Consider the following 22,420-nt stretch of genomic DNA (forward strand, 5'->3'; position numbering starts at 1 on the left):
GCCATGTTGGATCAGGCCAGTGGCCCCTCCAGTCCAACACTCTGTGTCACATAAGAACATAAGAGAAGCCCCGTTGGATCAGGCCAATGGCCCTTTCAGTCCAACACTCTGTGTCACATAAGAACATAAGAGAAGCCCTGTTGGATCAGGCCAGTGGCCCCTCCAGTCCAACACTCTGTGTCACATAAGAACATAAGAGAAGCCCTGTTGGATCAGGCCAGTGGCCCCTCCAGTCCAACACTCTGTGTCACATAAGAACATAAGAGAAGCCATGTTGGATCAGGCCAATGGCCCATCCAGTCCAACACTCTGTGTCACATAAGAACATAAGAGAAGCCCTGTTGGATCAGGCCAGTGGCCCCTCCAGTCCAACACTCTGTGTCACATAAGAACATAACAGAAGCCCTGTTGGATCAGGTCAAAGGCCCATTCAGTCCAACACTCTGTGTCACATAAGAACATAAGAGAAGCCCTGTTGGATCAGGCCAATGGCCCATTCAGTCCAACACTCTGTGTCGCATAAGAACATAAGAGAAGTCATGTTGGATCAGGTCAGTGGCCCATCCTGTCCAACACTCTGTGTCACATAAGAACATAAGAGAAGCCATGTTGGATCAGGCCAGTGGCCCCTCCAGTCCAACACTCTGTGTCACATAAGAACATAAGAGAAGCCATGTTGGATCAGGCCAATGGCCCATCCAGTCCAACACTCTGTGTCACATAAGAACATAAGAGAAGCCATGTCGAATCAGGCCAGTGGCCCCTCCAGTCCAACACTCTGAGTCACATAAGAACATAAGAGAAGCCCTGTTGGATCAGGCCAATGGCCCATCCAGTCCAACACTCTGTGTCATGTAAGAACATAAGGGAAGCCATGTTGGATCAGGCCAATGGCCCATCCAGTCCAACACTCTGTGTCACATAAGAACATAAGAGAAGCCATGTTGGATCAGGCCAGTGGCCCCTCCAGTCCAACACTCTGTGTCACATAAGAACATAAGAGAAGCCCTGTTGGATCAGGCCAAAGGCCCATTCAGTCCAACACTCTGTGTCACATAAGAACATAAGAGAAGCCCTGTTGGATCAGGCCAATGGCCCATTCAGTCCAACACTCTGTGTCGCATAAGAACATAAGAGAAGCCATGTTGGATCAGGTCAGTGGCCCATCCTGTCCAACACTCTGTGTCACATAAGAACATGAGAGAAGCCCTGTTGGGTCAGGCCAATGGCCCATCCGGTCCAACACTCTGTGTCAAATAAGAACATAAGAGAAGCCATGTTGGATCAGGTCAGTGGCCCATCCTGTCCAACACTGTGTGTCACATAAGAACATAAGAGAAGCCCATCCGGTCCAACACTCTGTGTCGCATAGAAACATAAGAGGAGCCATGTTGGATCAGGCCAATGGCCCATCCAGTCCAACACTCTGTGTTGCATAAGAACATAAGAGAAGCCATGTTGGATCAGGTCAGTGGCCCATCCTGTCCAACACTCTGTGTCGCATAGAAACATAAGAGAAGCCATGTTGGATCAGGTCAGTGGCCCATCCTGCAAAGCACTCTGTGTCACATAAGAACAGAAGAGAAGCCATGTTGGATCAGTCCAAAGGCCCATCCTGTCCAACACTCTGTGTCAAATAAGAACATAAGAGAAGCCATGTTGGATCAGGTCAATGGCCCATCCTGTCCAACACTCTGTGTCACATAAGAACATATGAGAAGCCATGTTGGATCAGATCAGTGGTGCATCCAGTCCAACATTCTGTGTCACACAGTGGCTAATATGTGTGTGTGTGTCTGTGTAAAAGGATAAAAGGAAGTATTTCTTCACCCAAAGGGTAATTAACATGCAGAATCCAATGCCACAGGAGGTGGTGGCGGCCACAAGTATAGCCACCTTCAAGATGGGTTTAGATAAAAATATGGAGCACAGGTCCATCAGTGGCTATTAGCCACAGTGTGTGTGTATATAGAAAATTTTTTGCCACTGTGTGACACAGAGTGTTGGACTGGATGGGCCATTGGCCTGATCCAACATGGCTTCTCTTATGTTCTTATGTTGTGTGTATATACACACACACACACACACACACACATATATATATATATATATGGAACTCTGATGGAACTCTGCTCCATATTTTTATCCAATCCCCTCTTGGAGCTGGCTGTGCTTGTAGCCACCACCTCCCGTGGCAGTGATTTCCACATGCTAATCACCCTTTGGGTGAAGAAGTACTTCCTTTTATCCATTTTAACCTGTCTGCTCAGCAATTTCATCAAATGCCCGCAAGTTCTTGTATTGTGAGAAAGGGAGAAAAGGACTTCTTTCTCTGCTATCTCCATCCCATGCATAATCTTGTAAACCTCTCTCATGTCACCCCACAGCCTTTTGTCACCCAGAGCTGCTTTTCAGGGATTCTGGCCATGTGTTGCTTGTGTGTGACTGTTAGGATCTCATTTGCCATTTTTGTTGCGCTCCACAGTATCTAAAACATTTCATATTTCTCTGCTGCTTGAAGTAGAGCAATATGTTGTACGTGAGAGGGAGAGCCCAGGAAGACCAACTGGTTTGCAGTAAAAGCAAGATTTGAACCAGAGACATACTGATTTGTGGTTTGTCATTCAGGCTCTAGGCTGAATCAGCTCTTGTATGTAGTGAACTGAAATGCTCAACGGAATGGAGCTGAGATGAGATATTTTGTGCTTCTTCTCTGAGTGAAGCAACCAGGAGATCCATCTCTCCTTGCCCTGGCAGCTGTGGCCCAGCATACGGGGGTGGCCGTACATGGGTGGGTGGAGGGAGAGGTACAGAAACAAGACGCAGGTAATCCCAGGTGTGTCCACAGGTGCTCTTTCTAAACCCTTCCCTGTACGGGTGGCCTGTATGCGCAAGCACAGGCGTCAATGTCAAGCTGTAAACAGGGAAGTGGCTGTGATCTGCCTGTGTGGCTCAGCTGCTGCTGTTTGGGGATCCTCAGCTCTGCTCCGGCCTTGAGGGGGAGAAGGGTGTCTTCCCATATCTCAGCTGGGAGGGAGGCCTCAGCCCCCTCCGGGTGCTCTTTCAGCTAAGTCGGCCCACTCTCTGATCCCACCATCTTCTAACGCGAAACTCCTTTGCTGGAATGCCTGCTGCTGCTGCTGCTCCGTCTCCCCAAGAGGCAGGCTCTCTTTGGCCCTGCCCTTCCCCACCCCAAAGTGTGGGCACCCTCCCTCCCCTCCACCCACTTTCCTCAGCTGTCTTGGCGGGGGGCAGCCACCAGGTCTGCAGGGCTTGCCTGAAACCAGAGGAGGCAGCAGCTGGTGGCCTTGGCTGGTGACCCCCCTCCTCTCTAGGGGGGGCTTTGCATGGCCCGGTGTCTCCCTCTGCCCCTGCAGAGACCCGCCTCTGCACCACCTAGCCAGACTGTTGTGCATCCCTGACGTGCCACAGGAGAGCCCTGGGCAGCTTCTGCCACTTTCCCACCCTCTGGTAGCTCCGCTGCTGGGCTGAGCCGTGGGCTGCACTGGCTGCTGGTTGCTCTGTTGCCGGTGTCTTCCGGAGCCCTGCTCCAGGCTGGGCTGGGCCTGCAGAGGCCGCGGTAGCCTTTTCTCGCCGGTGTCCTTTGGGGTTCTCTCGTCTTGCTGTAATGAGGAGCTATTAATACCCATCTTCTGAGACGCGGCTGCAGACACGTGCCAGTCCGTGGCCTAGATGGGAGGAGGCGTCCCCTCCTCAGCCGCCCGTGATCTCCCAGCCCCTGGGTCTTTGTCAGGAAGCGGAGTCCAAGGAGTGGTTACCAGGAGGCTCCCGGATGCCAGCCTCCTTCCTGGCATGGCTCCCTTCTTCTCTGTGCCCCCAGAGGGATTGCTCCTGTCTTGGCACTTGGAAGTGTGGGAGATGGGAGAGGCAGCCCCAGTGCCCCAGGATCGCCATGGCTGCTGGTGCAGTTGTCGGATGGGTGGGGCTTGCAGACGCATGGGGGGCACACGGAGGAGTCCCAGCAGCAGGCCTCCCAGAGCTCCCAAGTGCTGAGCAAAGGGGTGTGGTTGCCCCTTCTCCCTCCCCCTCTGTTTCTGTGGGGTGGTGATTCTGGCGGCCGCTGCTGCTGCCTCTCTTCTCCTCGTTGCCTCTGCAGGGCTCCCAGGGGGGCTGCTGGGGGGGGGGGGGGGCTGGTGCTCTTTCTGGCCTTCTCTCCACGCCTGCGGGCCAGTGGCGGTCACCAGGGCCTCGCTTCACGGCAGACTGACAGGTGGCTTTGCCGGGGCAGGGCGGGCCTTCCTGTGGGAGAAAGCAGCGTGCAGGGCGGGCCTTCCTGTGGGAGAAAGCAGGTTTTGTGGGGACAGGCAGGGTTCCCCTGCAGCAGGCGTGCAGGAGGGGCAAGTAGGAACCTCCAGGTGGCAGAAGGGATTCCAGGACACGAGGTGCCTGTGAAGTCCTGTGGACTTTTGCAATAGCCTTTTCTACAAATTTCAAAGTCTTCCTGAATCACACAGAGAGCCTTGAAAAGAGGCGGACAGCAGCTTGTGCCAGAAGTGTTGAAGTGGGAGAGGGTGGCTGGCCTTCCCCACCATGCACACCTTCCAGCCCCTCGTCTGTGGGCTCCCCAGTCCACTGGCTCTGCGGGTCCAGAGTTCAGCCACTGAGTGTGGCAGGTGCTGGTTCTGTAGCCATCAAAAGATCCACACACACACACACACACACCGCACTTCAAAGCTGCTGGAGAGGGGAGTGTTTGGATCCCGGCATCTGGCACTCCTGACTGCCAAAGAAGCTGGGCTTCCGTTTTGAGTACAATTCCCAAAAATTGTAAGAAAAACCAAATCTGCAGGAGTCCCAGCCAGGATACAACCAAGAGATCCTGCTGGTACTGGTGACTCAGCCCTGTGTTTTTTGGTGACAGACAGCAGAGCTACCAAAGTGTCTCCGGCCCTAGTTGTGGTGGGATCCTCAGTGTGGGAGGCTGGCGTGGGGGTCTGTGGGGGCCCTGGGCCCCGCCTTGCCTGGGGCCGCCCAGCCCTGGTGCTCAGCACACAGGAGGTGATCGGGGGCACAGAGCCAAGAAAGCTTCCGGCTTTCTGGTTGGTTCCCCACCCTGCTGGCGGAGTGCAGGCAGAATCCCCAGCTCTCCCCTATGTGTGGCCCATCAGTGCCAGAGCAACAAGCATCCTCTCCCTGCCCCACATGCAGCACTCCCCTTTGCCCCAGCCTTGTCAGAAGGCCCCTCAGTGAGTGGCGGAATCCACCGCTATCTCAGAGCACCTTTAACCCCTTGCCTCTCTCTCCTCTGCAGGATCCTGCCGGCATATTTGAACTGGTGGAGGTGGTCGGCAATGGGACCTACGGGCAGGTCTACAAGGTGAGTGAGCGGGGCCCCCCAAGCCCCTGGATCCCGGGAGGGAGGGGACGACTCCTGAACTGGGACCCAGGTTGCTGCAGGCAAGCAAGAAAGTTGTCACAGCCAAAAGCCAGGGGTTTTTTTGGGGGGGGGGGCTGTCACAGCAAGGGCCCCCCCTTTCCAGGGCTCAAGAGGGGGTGGGAGGCCAGCAGTAGGCGTGGCTGCCACCAGACTCAGAAGGGAGAAGAGATTCTCTGTACCCTCCCACCCCTGGCCTTGAACTCTGGCAGGCGACAGCCCAGGGAGCCTTGGCCTTCCCCCTGCTGATCATTCCCTAGCCGTGGCTGAGCCACCAAAGGCCCCAGCTGTGGCTGCGTCTCATGGGCGTCCTCCTTGCGCAGCATGAGGCCAACCCAACCCTTCCCTCGCACGTAGCAGTGTGAAGTGCTGCTGCTTGGAGGTGGGTCACAGAGGTGGCTGCATGATTCTGGGGATGGTGGAGCCTTGGGGCATTGGAAGGGTGGCCTGGGCCAGGGAGGGGTGTGGCTGGATGGTGGGGGGCCTGGGTGGCACATGGCGGGTCCCCAGCAGTTCCAGGGACAGTTTCTCCCTGAGCAGGAGTCCTGTCCGGAGCAGAAGCCCAAGAGGCAACTGTGCTCCCACCGCCAGAGGGCACCAGCCGAGTCGAGGGAGGATGGGGAGTCCTGCTCCGGTCTTCCTTGTCCAGCTGCGGCCCTGCTCCCCGGAGCACCTAAGGCTGGTCAAGAGCAGTGGTTCTGGCTGGCAGTCATCCAGGTGTCCCTTGGCTTCCCTCCTGCTGTTGCTGCTTCTTCGGGCAGCTCTGCTCTGGCGGGAGGGAACTGATCGAGCCCCACATATGCTGCTGCTGGCTGGTTGGGGAGGCTCAGAAGGAGCCCTGCTGGATTCAGACCAGGGAGGGTCCTGTCTCACGCTTGCCCTGGAGGGCCAGACAGACAGGCTGTGGAGGCTGAGGGCTTCCCCTGATACTGCCTCCTGGCTCTGGGATTCAGAGGCCCCCTTTAGTCACCACGGCCCTTGGCCACCAGTAGGCCTCTACCCCAGGAAGATATCCTCACCGCTGGTAGAAAAGCCCCTGCTCCCAGGCTAAGCTCTGGGCAACAGGCTCTGAAGAAGAAGACTGAAGATTTATACCCCGCCCTTCTCTCTGAATGAGCAGCTTACAGTCTCCTATATACTCTCCCCCCCCCGCCAACAGACACCCTGTGAGGTGGGTGGGGCTGAGAGGGCTCTCCCAGAAGCTGCCGTTTCAAGGACAACCTCTGCCAGAGCTATGACTGGCCCAAGGCCATGCCAGCAGGTGCAGGTGGAGGAGTGGGGAATCAAACCCAGTTCTCCCAGATAAGAGTCCGCACACTTCACCACTACACCAAACTGGCTCTCTTCCTCCCCCACAACAGACACCCTGTGAGGTGGGTGGGGCTGAGAGACTTCTCCCAGTAGCTGCCCTTTCAAGGACAACTCCCATGAGAGCTATGACTGACCCAAGGCCATTCCAGCAGCTGCAAGTGGAGGAGTGGGAATCAAACCCGGTTCTCCCAGATAAGAGTCTGTGCACTTAACCACTACACCAAACTGGCTCTCTTCGTCCCCCACAACAGACACCCTGGGAGGTGGGTGGGGCTGAGAGAGCTCTGACAGAAGCTGCCCTTTCAAGGGCAACTCCTATGAGAGCTATGGCTGACCCAAGGCCATTCCAGCAGGTGCAAGTGGAGGAGTGGGGAATCAAACCCGGTTCTCCCAGATAAGAGAGCTCTGGCTGACCCAAGGCCATTCCAGCAGGTGCAAGTGGAGGAGTAGGGAATCAAACCCGGTTCTCCCAGATAAGAGAGCTCTGGCTGACCCAAGGCCATTCCAGCAGGTGCAAGTGGAGGAGTGGGGAATCAAACCCGGTTCTCCCAGATAAGAGAGCTATGGCTGACCCAAGGCCATTCCAGCAGCTGCAAGTGGAGGAGTGGGGAATCAAACCCGGTTCTCCCAGATAAGAGCCCGCACATTTAACGACTACACCAAACTGGCTGGGGCTGAGAGAGCTCTCCCAGAAGCTGTTCTTTCAAGGACAGCTCTGCCAGAGCTATGGCTGACCCAAGGCCATTCCAGGAGCTGCAAGTGGAGGAGTGGGGAATCAAACTCGGTTCTCCCAGATAAGAGAGCTCTGGCTGACCCAAGGCCATTCCAGCAGGTGCAAGTGGAGGAGTGGGGAATCAAACCCGGTTCTCCCAGATAAGAGAGCTCTAGCTGACCCAAGGCCCTTCCAGCAGCTGCAAGTGGAGGAGTGGGGAATAAAACCTGGTTCTCCTAGATAAGAGTCCGCGCACTTAACCACTACACCAAACTGGCTCTGGGGGTAGCCCGGAGGGTCCCTGCCATTCAAAGGGGGCCTGGCTGGGCCTAATGGGCCTTGAGATGAGGTAGCTGCTGATGTTCAGTCCAGAGAACCCCAGAGCCAAACCACGGCCCTCTGGTGCTCAGGGAAGTATCAGATGGCTTCTGGGAGGCATGAGGGGCTTCAGCTGCTGGAAGACCTGCTGGGTGTGCTTCTGGGAGGGGCCAGGAGGGCTAGAAGCTGCCCTCTCCCCACCTTGCCCAAAAGCCCTGCTGCAGGCGTCTTCCGCGGCTGCTGCCTGAAGCTGAGGGCTTGAGGGGTGGGTCGTGGTCCAGCTGGCGATGGAAGCAGAGTGATGCCTGCCATGCCCCCCTCCCAGCTGCCCCCTCCTCCTGATGGGCCTTTCCCAGCCTGGCCTGCCTGCCCGCCCCTCGGGGGACCAGACCGGACCCATCCCACAGGCGCCATGCTGCAAAGGACAGGCAGCCGGCTTGACCCATGCCACAGGGGGAAGCTGACCGGTTCGTGGGCCAAGCCAGGGCCCGAGCTTTCCCCTCCCCCTTGAAGAACTGCATTCAGGAGGCCCCGATTCTCTGGCAGGCTTGGGCTCCTCTGTGCTGGCAGAAGCAGCCGGCTGTCCTTGAAGCGCTGTAGCGGTACCCATGGAAACGAATGCTGTGTGTGTCTGCTGGTCACCAGCCACCCCTGCCCAACTCTTCACTCATATCTGCTTCCAAATGGGCAGGAGCTCACTCAGCAACCCCCCCCCCCGTGTCAGTTCTGGCCCCTTCTCTGGGTGTGATTCTCTCCCTGCTTCTCCCATCCCCCTCCTCCCAGAGCCCAGCCCGAAAGCTCTGCTTGGACTTGGGGGGGGGGGGGTGCACACCTCCCTTTTGGAAGCTGGCTCTGGCTTTGGGTCCTGGGAGGGCAGCTTCCATTGACGTTTGAGCAGTGGGCTTTCTGCAGGGGGGGCTGAATCAGCCATAGGGATGGCTTCCAATGGCCTTCGCCTCCCTCTCCCCCCCCCCCCCCGCTTCTGTTCCAAGGAGGCTGCTGAGCTGAGGTGTTCCAGATCGTTTTGTGGGGGGGAGGGGGAAGCAGCTTTTCCATCAAGAGTCCTTGCTTGAAAGGAAGAGGGAGGCTGTTGCCAGGCAGCGGCTACCCACGCCAGGCTGTGTGCCATCGCAGACAATGCCAGCCAGCACAGGGCGGAGGGCAACAGAGGGCTCGCTATGCAAATGCAGAGTGGCTCTTTGCCCGTCCTCCAACAGCCAGTGTTGCAATAGCCCTGGGGTGGGGTGGGGGGCCAGAACGGAGAGACAAGCCAGCCCCGGGAGGGGAGGGTTAGTTGGGTTCCTGGTGATGGGGAGCCCCTGTTCCCTCATAGCTGACTCCTCTGGATCTAGCCAGGAAGCAGCTCCGTCCCTCTCAGCCTAGGGGCAGCGGGGAGCGAGACTCAAGAAAGGATTCCCCCCGCCATGGGGCTGGGCTGGGCTGTCCAGGCAGTTCTGTTTTGCTTGTGTGCCCACCCCGTCCTCACCAGTGAGGCACCCAGGGGTCCTGCCTTGTTCCCCTCCCTTCCCATTTATCTTCACAACCACCCTGCGAGTCAGGTGGGGTCGACAGGCAGTCCCCCCACAGGTCAGCTTCCCTGGCAGTGCACGGATTCCGCCCCCAGTCCCCCCAAGCTCCGTCCAGCCAGCCCTGCCCCCCCCCGTGGCTTTGAAAGAGGGGAGCTCTGGGGTGGTGGGGAGGGAGGCCCCCACTGGTAATCCCCAGGAACACATGGGCCTCCTGGCACAGGCTGGGGTGGGGTGGAGAGCCTCTGGGGGGGGGGGATTGCCAGTGCTGCTGTTCTTGTCCCCAGGAGGGAGGGGGGGGAGGAGGCTGTTGATCCGGATGGGGAGAGGTGATCTCCCTCCCTCCCTGGCTGGAGTGCTCAGCCGGCTGGCCAGCCATTTGGACAGACCTCTGGCACCCTCTGCTGGGCTCCGAGCGCAGTTGCAGGGAGAATGCAAGCTGTGCCCTCCTGGTGGTCAGCGGCATGGGGGCTTTGCTTCCGCTGCACGTGGGATTACTTGATTGGGCCCCTTCAGCTGAGCCCAACTTTCTCCATCCGGGCCTCAGGCTGTGGTCATCTCAGGAAGGCAGATGTGGGGCTGACAGAGCACAGCTGCTGGGGAACCTGGCAAGACCCCCACCCAGAAATTCCCCCCCCCCAAGCCTCTTAGTGGCCCAAAATTAGGATTGATCTGTTGGCTTTGTTTATAGCCTGCCTTTCTCTCTCAGGTGGAATCCCAGAACCATAGAGTTGGAAGGGACTTCCAGAGTCATCTAGTCCAACACAATCTAGCCCTGCACAATGCAGGAAACTCACAAATACTTCCCTGCCGCCCCCCGCAGTGACCGCTGCTTTATGCCCAGAAGAAGAAAGCAAAGCGGGGGGGGGGGGGAGAACTCTCCAGGATCCCTGGGGCCAAACTGGCCTGGAGGAAAATTGTCTGACCTCAGAGTGGCCGTCAGCATTTCCCTGGTTGTGTCAGAAAGGGCCACGAGAACTAAGCCTGATGCAGCCCTTCCTGCCCTCCTTCTTATGGTCTGCCTAAATTCACAGGATCCACATTGCTGTCAGGTGGCCATCCAGCCTCTGCTTAAAAACCTCCAAGGAAGGAGAGCCCACCACCTCCCGAGGAAGCCTCTTCCACTGAGGTGCCACTCTGTCAGGAAGTCCCTCCTAATGTTTAGCAGAAAACTCTTTTGATTTAATTTCAACCCACTGGTTCTGGTCTGACCTTCCGAGGCCATAGAAAACAATTCCACACCCTCCTCTATAGGACAGCCCTTCAAGTACTTGAAGATGGTGATCCCATCACCTCTCAGCCGCCTCCTCTCCAGGCTAAACATCCCCAGCTCCTTCAACCTTTCCTCATAGGATTTGGTCTCCAGACCCCTCACCATCTTGGTCGCCCTCCTCTGGACCCCTTCCAGCTTGTCTAGATCCTTCTTAAAATGTGGTGCCCAAAACTGAACACAAGACTCCAGGTGAGGTCTGACCAGAGCAGAGTAAAGCGACACCATCACTTCACGTGATCTGGACACTATACTTCTGTTGATACAGCCCACAACTGAATTTGCCGTTTTAGCCACCGCATCACACTGTTGACTCATGTTCAGCATATGGTCCACTAAAACCTCTAAATTCTTTTCACATATACTACTGCCAAGACAAGTCTTCCCCATCCTATAATTATACATTAGATTTTTCCTCCCTAAATGCAGAACTTTACATTTATCTCTTTTAAAATGCATTTTATTTGTTTTAGCCCAGTTTTCCAACCTGTCAAGATCATCCTGTATTCTGACTCTTTCCACTGTGTTTGCGACCCCCCCTCCCCAATTTAACGTGCATTCTCTCGATCCCTTCATCTAAATTATTTATAAAGGTGCTGAACAAAACGGGTCCCAGAACAGATCCTTGAAGGCTGATTACAACATACAGACCCTCACCCCCCCCCCCCCCGGGCATTGGGCATCCAGGGAGCAGTGCTGGGGACCAGAAGGAAAGCAAAAAATGGCCCCCGCCAAGGCATGATGTGGGATAGGTGGAAGACAATGCCGCAAAAGCAAGATGATACAATAAACGCTGCCATAAACCACAGTTCCGTTCCTTTCATTCCATGACAGTTTGAATCCCTTCACAAAAGTCATGTCCTGAACACTTTGCTTTGCACCTTCCATGGAATGATGGAAGTACGTGGAGACTTCCCTAGGCAGGCCGCTCCACCAGGTGGGAGAGCTGTGGCAGGGACCAGTGTGGACCTAGGAGAGCAGAGCAAGGCCAGGAGCGAGGCACTCCCTGGCCTCAAAGAGGCTGGATGGAGCCCTTTCAGTGGGATGCTGGCGTCTCCATGCAGTCCTTCAGCAAGTCTGGCAAAGCTCTGTTTGCAGCACAGAGGAGGGGGCCCAGGCAGGGAGAGGGCCGAGGACCTCGCTGGGTATGTGAACACCCCCTTCCTCTTCTCTTTCCCCCAGGGCCGCCATGTCAAGACTGGCCAGTTGGCTGCTATCAAAGTCATGGATGTCACGGAGGTATGGACTGGGCAGGGCGTGTGTGCGTGTGTGTGAGGGAGAGGGAGGGAGAGGGAGCTGCCTTCAGAGGACATCTGTGTTGTCCTGGAGCAGAAGAGACTGGCCTGGAGAGAGTCCAGGAGCCCCTGAGAAGCCAACAAGAGTTTGGGGGCAGGAGGGTTTGAGAGTCAGAGCTCCTTTCGTGAGACACTGGAGCAGGCTTGGCTCCATCCCTTAGAGCCTGCAGCCTCTGGTCAAGGGGCATGGGAGGTTGCAGGCAGACCCAACAGCATCTGGGGGTGTCTGGCAGTAGATTCCCAGTGCTGGCCTGATCTCACTGAAAAACAGAAGGTGGCCCCTAAGTGGCAGCATCCCTGAGAGAGTGCAGAATGCAGGGGGGGGGGCTCTGATGGACCTGAAAACTCTTCCTCCCTCGCCCCCCCCCCCCGGCCTGAAGGATGAAGAGGAAGAGATCAAGCAAGAGATAAATATGCTGAAGAAGTACTCGCACCACCGCAACATCGCCACCTACTATGGGGCCTTTGTAAAGAAGAGCCCCCCCGGGAATGACGACCAGCTCTGGGTGAGCAAAACAGAGGGGGCCTTGCTGGAGCCGGAGGGACTTCACTGCTGTGGGGGGAGGCTGGCCAAGGTCAGCCCCCAGTGCAGTTCAGATGCCTTCTGAACGTTGACTCTGCTTCTCCCTCTAGCTGGTGATGGAGTTTTGCGGGGCTGGCTCCGTGACCGACCTGGTGAAGAACACCAAGGGCAACGCCCTGAAGGAGGACTGCATCGCCTACATCTGCCGGGAGATCCTCCGGGTATGGGCAGAGCAGCGGCCGCATTAGGAGGCCACCGGGGCGTGTGGTTAAGACGGAAGCAGGAGGGGCCCAGCCACCTGACGGGCAGGGGACGTTGTCGGGGGACAGGCTGCTTGAGCTATTTGATGGGAGTTGCATGAGACTCCCCCCCCCCCCCCGGTGTGCTGATGTTGCTAGCTGGAGCAGAGATCCCCAGATGGGAAGAAAGGGTGGGAGGCTGGTGTTGTATAAGGAGTTTGCAGCATGCTTTGATTTGGCTATCTTGGTCTGTTATGTTCTTCACGGAGCAAGTTAGATAGGACTGTGCTAATGATGGTTGTAGGCCACTGGTGAAGGTTTTGTGCCTGTGGTGGACTGGGCCCTCCCCTGAGCTCTGCCCCGAAGGAGCCGTTCCCCTCCACCGCCTCCGCAGGGTATTGCTGCCTTGGCTCCAGGTAGGCAGGGCAGCCTCCTGATCTTCCCATGGATCTTTGGGGCTCCCCTGGAGAGCTGGCAACTGGCTTCTACCGCTTTTCTCCTTCCTAGGGATTCCCTGCACCACTCCTAGTGTTTCCAAGGGGTTGGGCGAACTAGGTGGTGCGGAGGGACTTCATTCCTTCAACAGTTAAAATAAAAGAGCACAAGCAAAATTGCTCCTTCTCTCTCCCTACTCTAAATTCATGCCCTGTCTAGGTGAGATGCAGGGCAGGCACCTGACTTTGGTACGCTGGGGCCAGCTGGTCTAACATGTCCCTCCAGGAGCAGGGCTCTGACTGCTGCAAGCTCCAACCCACAACTGCCTGCCTTCCCGCCCCCAAACTCCACAATATAAGCAGCAGTTCCCACCCAAGAACTGGCTTTCCCTCCCTCTCCTGTGGCATTCTGGGGCAGGCCTCTTCCAACCATCTTCTCTTGGGAGTTGCTCTCAGATTCCTGATGAGAGGGGAGGGGGGCATGAGGAGGAGACCAGGCCAAGGCCTACCTAGCTTGAGGGTCTCCTCCCAACCAATTCACAGACACCGCCCCCCCACACACACACACTGGCGATTCTCCACAGTGCTGAAACACGGTTGGCATTTTGTTTTGTCTGGCAGCGTGTGTCCGTTTGTTTTCCGGTTTTTAATTTGTTTTCATATTTAGTGGCTTCTTGTTTTGTTAGGCTGCTGCAGTGGGGGACGCTTTCCTCACATGCACAAAGCATGCGTGGTCACGCCGGGGATGACGCACCAGGGACACTCTAGGACTTTCAATAAAACTGTATGGTACCATGGAGTTTTACCACAAGTTTTAGAGTGTCCTCAGCGTGCCATCCCCAGTGCAATGACGTCACTTCAGGGCAATGTCATCATGCCAGGGATGGTGCCCTTCGGGGGCCAAGATCCCTCCTGCAGCCTGCTCGCTGCCAGCAGGTTGAGGCTCTCCAGAGCAGGGGAGCTTGAGAGCCCTGTGTTTTGTGCACATACTTGAAGTAGCTTTTCCCTGTTGGGGGTGTGTCGGGGGGGCGGTGTGCATGTTTTCTCAGGCTTTTTGGTTGATGCCATCTTGTGCCGACCTTGATATTCAGCTGTGCCTTCCTTCTCCTCCTCCTCCCAGGGCCTGGCCCATCTCCATGCTCACAAGGTGATCCACCGGGACATCAAGGGCCAGAATGTCCTCCTCACCGAGAATGCCGAAGTGAAGCTGGGTACGTGGAGACTGCCCCCCCCCCATGACTACACCCCCAGACTCGGGTGGGGGATCCGTGGTCCCTCTGCGGGGTCGGTCAGGAGCCTCGTGGACCGGGTGAGTCCAGATGACTCATGCTCAGGGAAGGGGGAGCATGCACCCACCACAGTCTTGTCTCTCCCTAGTGGACTTTGGGGTGAGTGCCCAGCTGGACCGCACGGTGGGTCGTCGGAACACCTTCATTGGCACCCCTTATTGGATGGCCCCGGAGGTGATCGCTTGCGACGAGAACCCCGATGCCACCTACGACTACAGGGTACGTCTCTCCCCCCGCGGGGGCGAGAGGCAGGAAGAGGCCTCCTGCCAGAAGGGCTTCTGGAGGGGAGGGGGAATGAAGGGGGCTGCCCTTTTGTTACCCACCCGTCTGCGCTTCCTCTCCACAGAGCGATATCTGGTCCCTGGGGATCACCGCCATCGAGATGGCCGAGGGAGCTCCCCGTGAGTGGCTGCGGGGGAAGCCCTGCTGGAGGGAGGGGGGATTGGGCCTCCCAGGCAAGGGATCCCCAGGGCCCCCTTTCCCCAGCTATGTGGGCCTTGGCAGGCTTCCTCCCTCCCTCCCTGGAAAGGGCTCTGAAGTCTCTGTCTCTCTTCCTGCCTCCTCCAGCCCTGTGCGACATGCATCCCATGCGAGCGCTCTTCCTCATCCCACGCAATCCTCCCCCCAAGCTGAAGTCCAAGAAGTGGTACGTGTGCTCACCCCCTCCCCACGGCACCTTCTCTGCAGACAGCATGGCAAGTCCACTGCTGTTGTCATCTCTTGTTGGCTGTGCAACACTGGCTCTCTCCAGAGGAGGCAGGCTTGGGCACAGCTGACCTGCTGCTTGGCCTTTCTCAGCTCCAATATCTCCACCAGCTTCAGCATCAGGTCCAGATTTATTTTTTGGGGGGGGGGTCACCCTGCTGGCCCCCTGGGAAGTGCTGCTGCCTTTTTCAAGCGGGCTGGAATTGCCTCCACTGACACCTGCAGCAGCCTGACGCTGAGAGGGGCCCAGACTTGTCTGCTCTGGCTGACCTGAAGAGGGCTTCCCCAGGATCCACCCCTGGAGAGCAGCTGTCCTTTTAACTGGAAGGGCCCTTTTGAGCATGAGCTCTGTGCCCCCAGGAGCTGCCTGGTCCTCTGAGCTCCCCCCACCCCAGCCTTGCGTCCCTGTTGTTTCTCCAGACTTCCCCAGCCCCTGCAGCCTTTGCCTTGGGCGTGGGGAGGGCACAGAACCAGCTTTGCCTCTGAGCGGTGGAGGCCTTTTCGACTGTCTCCCCTGCAGGTCCAAGAAGTTCATCGACTTCATCGACAGCTGCCTGGTCAAGGCCTACACCAGCCGCCCCCCGACAGAGCAGCTGCTCAAGTTCCCCTTCATCCGGGACCAGCCCACGGAGCGGCAGGTCCGCATCCAGCTGAAGGACCACATTGATCGCACCCGCAAGAAGAGGGGGGAGAAAGGTGAGGCAGGGAGGGGTCTGCAGCCGGGTCTTGGCCCTCTGCCCACGTGGTACTAAGACGGTGCCTGTTCTCTGGCAGATGAGACCGAATACGAATACAGTGGGAGCGAGGAAGAGGACGATGGGCGTGGCGAGGAAGGCGAGCCCAGGTACCAGAGCCGAGTGGGGTGCCGGGGCCTTTCCCTGGTGGGGCAGAGCTCTTCTGGGGGGTGGGCTCGGGTCTCCCCTGCGGCTTGCTCAGCCGGCCTCCCTCCCCCCCCCCCGCCTGCAGCTCCATCATGAATGTCCCCGGGGAGTCCACGCTGCGGAGGGAGTTCCTTCGCCTGCAGCAGGAGAACAAGAGCAACTCGGAGGCCCTGAAGCAGCAGCAGCAGCAACTGGCGGCACAGCACCGGGACTCGGAGGCCCACATCAAGCACCTGCTGCACCAGCGCCAGCGGCGCATCGAGGAGCAGAAGGAGGAGAGGCGGCGGGTCGAGGAGGTGAGTGGCGGCAGCCTGGCAGCCGCTCCTGCCCCCGCTCTCCTTGCCGGGAGGAGGGGAAGAGAGGGACCCTGCTCTGCGCTCCTCCCTGGACCCTCCGCCCGTCTGTCTTTCTGCCTGCCAGCAACAGCGCCGAGAGCGGGAACAGCGGAAGATGCAGGAGAAGGAGCAGCAGCGGCGGCTGGAGGACATGCAAGTGATGCGGCGGGAGGAGGAGCGGCGGCAGGCCGAGCGGGAGCAGGTGGGCAAGGCGGGGCGGCCCCCAGAGGACACCAGCTTCATCCAGCCAGCTGGGGTTGCCTGACCTGGGCTTGGAAGGGGCTGGGGCTGGGGCTGGCTGCTGCCCCTTCTTTGGGGGCCTGTCTCTGCGGTGGTGGGGCCTGGCTTCCCTTGCTCTTTGGGCTGCGGGGCTCTCTTCACCCCCTCCTCTTTTCCTCCCTTCCCTTCCCCCCCCCAGGAGTATATCAGGCACAAGTTAGAGGAGGAGCAGAGGCAGCTGGAGATCCTGCAACAGCAGCTCCTCCAGGAACAGGCCCTGCTGCTGGTAAAGAGGGGGGGTGGCGGGGGGAGGGGTCCCGCCAGGCGGACAGGTGGCTCAGGGCCCTCCTCTGCCCCTCCAGGAGTACAAGCGGAAGCAGCTGGAGGAGCAGCGCCAGTCGGAGCGGCTCCAGCGCCAGCTGCAGCAGGAGCACGCCTACCTGAAGTCCCTGCAGCAGCAGCAGCAGCTCCACAAGCAGCAGCAGCAGCAGGAGAAGAAGCCCCTCTACCACTACAACCGCAGCGCCAACTCTGCCGACAAGCCCACCTGGGCACGGGAGGTGTGTCTCATCCCCTGCAGTGGGATGTGCGGAGCTCAAGCAGCCATTTCCCCTGAGGGCTGGGGGGGAGGGGCTGAAGAAAGCAGCCGCCCTCAAACAACTCTTGCCCTCCTCGGCAGGTGGAAGAGCGAGCGCGCATGAACAAGCAGAACTCGGCCTCCCCAGTGGCCAAGAGCAAGACGGGGGGTGGGGGGCCAGAGTCGGTGCCCCCCTCCCGCTCCGAGTCGGCCTCCCTCGGCTCCTCCCCTGCCTCGCAGACCCCGCCCATGCAGCGCCCCGTGGAGCCCCAGGAGGGGCAGCACAAGGTGAGTGTGCCGCCTCCTCTCCCCTCCCTTCTTCCCTCTCTCCTCTCTCCTCCCTCCCCTCCTCTCTCCTCTCCTCTCTCCTCCCTCTCCTCTCTCCTCTCCCCTCCTCTCCTCTTCCCTCGCCTCTCCTCTTCCCTCTCCCCTCCCTCCCCTCTCCTCTCCCCTCTCCTCTCCTCTCCCCTCCTCTCCTCTTCCCTCGCCTCTCCTCTTCCCTCTCCCCTCCCTCCCCTCTCCTCTCCCCTCCCTCCCCTCTCCTCTCCCCTCCTCTCCTCTCCTCTTCTCTCTCCTCTCCCCTCCTCTCCTCTTCCCTCCTCTCCCCTCCCTCCCCTCTCCTCTCTCCTCCCTCTCCCCTCTCCTCTCCCCTCTCCTCTCTCCTCCCTCTCCCCTCTCCTCTCCTCTCCTCTCCCCTCCTCTCCTCTTCCCTCGCCTCTCCTCTTACCTCTCCCCTCCCTCCCCTCTCCTCTCCCCTCCCTCCCCTCCTCTCCTCTTCTCTCTCCTCTCCCCTCCCTCTCTTCTCCTCTTACCTCCTCTCCCCTCCCTCCCGTCTCCTCTCCCCTCCCTCCCGTCTCCTCTCCCCTCCTCTCCTCTTCTCTCTCTTCTCCCCTCTCCTCTCCTGCCAGCACCCCCCCACACACACCCCACCATCCCAGCCACTCATTCTCATCGCTGCTTCTCCCATTGCCCGCCCTTTGTCCCCACCTTTCCCTGGGACTGGGAGGAGGGAGCTGGGGTCAGGGGGGCCCAGGAAGAGAGCCGGGGGACAGCCAGAGCTGGGGCACCCAAGGAAGCTGCCAGGGGCCGCCTGGATTGCGCCCACACAAGCACCCCCCCCATGCAGGCCGGAGGAGGAGGAGGCAGCTCTGTGGGCTGCAGGCATCCGAAGGGGGCCTTGGGCCAGATTGGGGGGCTGCTGCCAGGACCCCTGAGCTTTGAGGAGGGGGCGGGCTATGGGGTCCAACAGCTTACACTCAGAGGGAGGGAGGGAGGGAGGCAATTCCCCACCCCCCAGTCAGCAGTGGGAGAAGGCCAGATGTCGACCCGCAGGAGAGGAGCAGAGTGGGGTGGGAGCCTGGCTCAGTGCCCCCCCCGCCCGTGACCGACCCCCTGCCCGTCCTCTCCCTCCGCAGAGCCACCTGGCCCATCGCGTCCCGCTCAAACCATACGCTGCCCCCGTCCCTCGCTCCCAGTCGCTGCAGGACCAGCCCAGCAAGAACATGGCCGCTTTCCCTGTCCATGACTCCACCTCCTCCGCCCCACCCCCACCTCGAGCGGGCATGATCCGGCAGAACTCGGACCCCACCTCAGAGGGCCCCGCCCCACAGCCGTCCCGACCCACAGCCGAGCAGCGTGGACCGCCCTGGGTCAAAATGGACCCCGAGCCCCCTCCCAAGGTAATGGCTGGGGGGGGAGAGCTGCGGGGGGGCTCCTGTCAGAAGCAGGGCACCAGGGACCGCAGGGGAAAGGGGGGGCAGCCACCAGCCAGCAAAGCGCGACACGGAGATGCTCTCTTTGCCTGCCCCCGGGCCCCCAGTGGAGCTCTACTCCCTCCTTCCCTCCCTCCCAGTGCGGGCGGGACCTGTCCCTGCTCTGTGGGGCTGCCCTGCATCCGGAAGGGGGCCTCCTCCCTCCCTCTCTCTGCTGCGGAAAGGGATGCCCCGGGGAGTCCTGCTCTGCCCCTTCTTGGATCCTGATATGGCACTGCGGGGGGGGGCGGGGGGGGCTGCCCTCTCCACCTCCCTGCAGGCAGCTCAGCCACCCTGCCCCAGACCCTCCGCCTGATCAGGCCGTGGAGCTGAATCCTCTCTGCCCGGTTGCCAGGGCATTCCCCGCAGGCCAGCCCCCTTGTGTGTGTGCAGCATCCCTCGGAGGCAGGGCAGTGCCACCCGGGTCCCAGCAGGGAAGAGGGAGAGCTGCCCGCTGAGCCCCTGGCAGTGATGTGGCTTGGCCCACCATGGAAGGGGCCGTGGCTCCGTGGCAGAACGTCTGCTCAGTCCTGGGTTCCGTCCCCGGCAGCATCTCCCGTGGGAAGGACCAAGCCGTAGGTGACGTGAAAGCCTGAGGCCCTGCCGAGGCCCGAGTAGGCCAGACTGGCGTGGGGCAGCTGCACGTGTTTGCTCTTTGCGGGCTTACCTGGGGCCACCCCTCACCCCTGCTTCCTCCACGTGTTCTCCCAGGTTCCCCAGCGGACATCCTCCATCGCGACAGCACTCAACACCAGCGGGGCAGTGAGCGGCAACAGCAGGCCAGCTCATGCCGTTCGAGCCAGGTAGCCCCTCTCTGCTACGTCCCTGTGGAGCATCGGGTGGGAGCCCCCGCGCTGAGACCGCCCTCCTGCTCTCCGAGGGCCTGGGAGGCCGCAAGTCCCCCTCTCTGGCTCTGCCTGGCGGAGGGGGCTACAGAGTGACGCCTCGAGGCATCCCCTCCCCCCATGGGCAACCCCAACTGGCGTGCCGGCCGTTCTGCCCCTGTGGGCTGCGCAGGCCCATGCGTAAGAGGAGGAGAGGGTGCCAGCATTACGAGCCCTGGGCTTCTCTGGGTGGGGCCCTGTGGGGCACCCAGCCCCTCCCCTGATGCCCTTTTGCTCCTGTCCGCAGACCCCGTAGCAAGTCGGCCTGGCATATCCACCTGCAGAGCCGGCTGGAGAGGGGCCCCCGGTGGGATCCTTCCCCAGCCCCCCCTGCCCCCCAGGCCACAGGCCGGACCCCGCCCTGGGACCCCCCGCCGGCCTCCGGGCCAAACGCCAGTAGGTAATGGAGCAGCAGCTGGGGCACGGCGGTGGTGGCTTGCTGGCTTTCTCGGCGGTGGTCTTCTCTCTCTGCGGTGAAGGGTTTTGCCTTGCTGGAGCAAAGCTGGGGTGGGCCAGGCACCCCCCACCCCCCTCTGATGGCGGCTTCTGTCCCCTCCCCTCTCTTCCTTGCAGCAACCCCGACCTTCGGAGGAGCGACCCCGGCTGGGAACGCCCGGACACTTTGCTGCAGGCGGGCTCTGCCAACCTGCCCCAGGCGGGCTCTCTGGAGCGCAACCGTGTCGGAGGTGCGGGCACAAAGGCCTCTGAATGCCCCGAGCCACAGGAACGGGGGGCTGGAGTAGGGAAACCGTCAGTCCAGTTCAGATGGACGGCTTGGGGGGCAGGAAGGAAGGCCGTTGCCCAGTTCCTCCACCCCACCTGGACGCTCCTCTCCGGTGTGCCTGAGGGATGCTGGAGTGGAAGGGAAGGAATCAAAATCCCCCATCCCAGAGGCACAGCAAACAGCATTTATTATAGCGACCCACCTTGAACCCAGAAGAAAGATGGGGTATAAATAGTTTTAAGAAATGCAGGTGTCTCTGCCCACGTTTTCCATTTCCCCATCTTGTGTTTAAGTTGCTTTTCCCAGGGAGGGATTCATCAGAAGGGTGTCTGACACTCACACTTCCCCAACACCAGATTATCCCCCAACCCTGGTGTTTTCCATGTGCAGCGTTTCCCCCGTCACAGAAAGGGCTGGGGGAGGATGCCTCTCATTCCATCCCCATCTGTTCCAGCCGCAGGCCAACCTGTGAGCCCTGCACAAATGAGCAGTGCTGAGCTGAGTGCGGGGGTGGGGGGGCTGCAGTGTGCAAAGCTCAGGCGCAGAGGGCGTGGGGCTGTCCTTTCAAAGGCCTCCCATGGGCCATCCATCAGGCCCTCAGCTGCAGGGGGGCGGAGTGAGACATGGCCTGCCTCATATTCTGTCTCTCCTCCCTCCCCCCCGCAGCTCCCCTGAAGCTGGAAAGTTCCCCAGTTGCACCCAAGGCGGATGATCACCGTTCACGGCCCGGCCGGCCAGCAGTGAGTACTGGGGAGGGAGGGGTCTCCACTGATCACCCTTCCTCCCTCCCTCCCTCCACAGCTGCTGGCTTGTCTGTGGAATGTGCAGCCCTCAGGATTCTCTCACAAGGGGAGGGGGGGGTGGCTGCTGCAGCCAGTTCAGGGTCTGCATCTTAACCTCTCTGCCCTTTCTCTTTCTCTCCTGTCCTCCATCTTTCCCTCTGCACAGAGCTATAAGCGGGCAATTGGCGAGGTTAGTGCATCTCCCTGCAGGGTGTCCCCTTCCCACCGCTGCTGCCACCATCAGCACCAGAGGCAGTGCCAGGCCCCCGGAGTGTTAGTGCTGCCCCGTGAGCTTCCTGTTCTCCCCCACCCAGCTGAGTCAGGCACCCTCGGAACTCTCCATGCTCTCCCTTCCCACTTCCCCACCCACCTGTTGCGTTTGGTGGCCGCTGCAGTCTGACCTGGGCAGGCCAAAGCAGGAGCCCCTGATGAAATGGCAGCAGCAGCAGCAGCACAAGGACCAAAGAGAGGGGCTGGCTGTGGGTGTGAGACCCCTCCCACAAAGGAAAGTCCTGGCCCTTTTATCTTCTGAACGGGCTCCTGGTTTTCTCAGCTACTTCACAGTATGAAGGGAAAACGCTGTGCTAGCTCAGACTATATAATCCCACACACACATCCCCACGATATACGCAAAACATGCAGAACACCATGTCAGATTCATTCCAATTGGCAATAGAACAAAAGTCCACAGTGGACCAATCTCTCTCTCTAATAATAATAATAGTCCACAACAATTACTCCACATGTACTAGTTTTGGATCCAACAGGATCCAAAAGTCCAGTAAATCCAGATGAGGTTCCGGTATTACTTCTTGTTTTGATACTTCATAATAGAAAATATTTGTAAACACATAAAGTACACATTACACTTCCAAAATCATGCCTGGGCTAGATTTACAAATCACACTGTCAAAGCCAGACCCAGCAAAGCTGTGAACAGAAATGAGCTATGTGCTCATTATACACACATCATACCCATCACAGCTATTCAAACATTATGCAAAGGAACCTCCCCCAAAGCTGAACTTAGCTTAACACAAATATCTTCCATGCTCTTTGGCTGCCAGCAAGCCTGCCTTCCATTATGGAGTGGGAGCCCTCTTATCAGCCCCACCTCAAAACAATCTTAAATAAGATGCTTACAGTTTCCCAGTTCTCTGTTTTGCAGATCCTTAAAGGGACCAAGCCAAAGTCTGCAGATAAGAACATAAGAGGAGCCATGTTGGATCAGGCCAATGGCCCATCCAGTC

At 59.0% G+C, this 22,420-nt stretch overlaps 1 protein-coding gene across 1 annotated transcript in view; it reads left to right on the forward strand.

Moving 5' to 3' along the window:
* Positions 1 to 22,420, forward strand: part of MINK1 (misshapen like kinase 1) — a 52,369-nt gene that overhangs the window by 16,155 nt on the left and 13,794 nt on the right. Inside the window, 19 exon segments of the mRNA XM_060256286.1 lie at positions 5,273 to 5,338; positions 11,715 to 11,771; positions 12,208 to 12,333; positions 12,461 to 12,571; positions 14,144 to 14,234; positions 14,401 to 14,531; positions 14,659 to 14,713; positions 14,880 to 14,958; positions 15,538 to 15,713; positions 15,792 to 15,861; positions 15,984 to 16,194; positions 16,319 to 16,435; positions 16,815 to 17,012; positions 17,132 to 17,317; positions 18,445 to 18,708; positions 19,492 to 19,583; positions 20,238 to 20,350; positions 21,055 to 21,128; positions 21,337 to 21,360. Coding sequence (XP_060112269.1) covers positions 5,273 to 5,338; positions 11,715 to 11,771; positions 12,208 to 12,333; positions 12,461 to 12,571; positions 14,144 to 14,234; positions 14,401 to 14,531; positions 14,659 to 14,713; positions 14,880 to 14,958; positions 15,538 to 15,713; positions 15,792 to 15,861; positions 15,984 to 16,194; positions 16,319 to 16,435; positions 16,815 to 17,012; positions 17,132 to 17,317; positions 18,445 to 18,708; positions 19,492 to 19,583; positions 20,238 to 20,350; positions 21,055 to 21,128; positions 21,337 to 21,360 — 2,241 coding nt within the window.

The sequence above is a fragment of the Heteronotia binoei genome, chromosome 15 (genome assembly GCF_032191835.1).
Source record: "Heteronotia binoei isolate CCM8104 ecotype False Entrance Well chromosome 15, APGP_CSIRO_Hbin_v1, whole genome shotgun sequence".
Taxonomy (NCBI): Eukaryota; Metazoa; Chordata; class Lepidosauria; order Squamata; family Gekkonidae; genus Heteronotia; species Heteronotia binoei.